Raw genomic sequence first — 995 nt, forward strand, 5'->3', positions numbered from 1 at the left:
GTCAAGTATCTAGACCTTACCATTGTGTTGTTCCACTTTCTTGTGCACTTGTGCTCACTTTCATATGTCTTGATCATGAGTGTGTTCTCATGTTGCATTTTTGATGCATAAAGCTCGAAGCGGCAGTCATCTTCCTTGCATATCACTCTTAATCTTTGCTTGTCATTTTTGAGGTACACGTATTCCCAGCCACCTTGAATTTCTTTCTCCCTCAATGTAGCTCTTAATATCCTTACATTAGCAAATATCATCCCTTGCAGAACTCAGGTTTCTTCATGTCTGTGTTCGGGTTAAATTCTGGGAATTCATCTTCAGGCTCCCTATCAGAGTTTACGGCAAGTCCCATTCTCTCTTCATCCGAATCCACATTAGCAAATATGTCCTCATTGTCCTCCAAATCAGCATATGCATCTCTGCTCCCTAATACAGATCCTTGACTGCTTGTTCCTACACCATCTTTAGTTTGCTTTCCACCATCTGCTCCTTGACTTCCTTCCATACCCTCTACATCATCATCATCATCATCTATACCATAAGGGTCATAATCTTCATCATCCACCTCAGGGTTGTAGTCATCATGATTATTCCCATCAGATCCATCATCTTCTTCATCCTCTTCATTATCTTCAAACCCTTGTCCACCATAACTTTGCATGAAATCTAGGATGTCTATATCGTGCAGATCATCAAAGTCGATACCGCTAGAGTTTTAGTTGCTCCTTTCATCAACCTTTTCTTTACCCTTGTCATTCGGACCAATACTAGCAGCCTTCATCTGTTGAAATGACACAATATCCTGGACTTCTCTTATAACTATCCCAGCTTTTCTCTTTGTTATTTTTCTTGGGCTATCTGGCAGTTCCTCTATAACTACCCCACCAGATTTTTCTTGGCTAAAAAAGATGTCCTCTATTTCATACGCTTCATCCAAGCTGTCTCCATACACACCATGCAGCTCCATATGATCTAAATACAGTAACACCAACCTAATTGAA

At 40.4% G+C, this 995-nt stretch overlaps 1 protein-coding gene across 1 annotated transcript; it reads right to left on the reverse strand.

Moving 5' to 3' along the window:
• Positions 1-247: 247 nt before the first annotated feature.
• LOC112198881 (acidic leucine-rich nuclear phosphoprotein 32 family member B-like) lies at positions 248-655 on the reverse strand. The gene has a single exon (XM_024339978.1). It carries the CDS (start codon positions 653-655, stop codon positions 248-250), a length of 408 nt encoding a protein of 135 aa, XP_024195746.1.
• Positions 656-995: the final 340 nt, after the last annotated feature.

This window comes from Rosa chinensis, chromosome 4, assembly GCF_002994745.2.
Source record: "Rosa chinensis cultivar Old Blush chromosome 4, RchiOBHm-V2, whole genome shotgun sequence".
NCBI lineage: Eukaryota > Viridiplantae > Streptophyta > Magnoliopsida > Rosales > Rosaceae > Rosa > Rosa chinensis.

Bases quoted from the DNA above. Each gene is read 5' to 3' on its own strand.
- LOC112198881 (XM_024339978.1), bottom strand. From the start codon at position 655: ATGCAAAGTTATGGTGGACAAGGGTTTGAAGATAATGAAGAGGATGAA.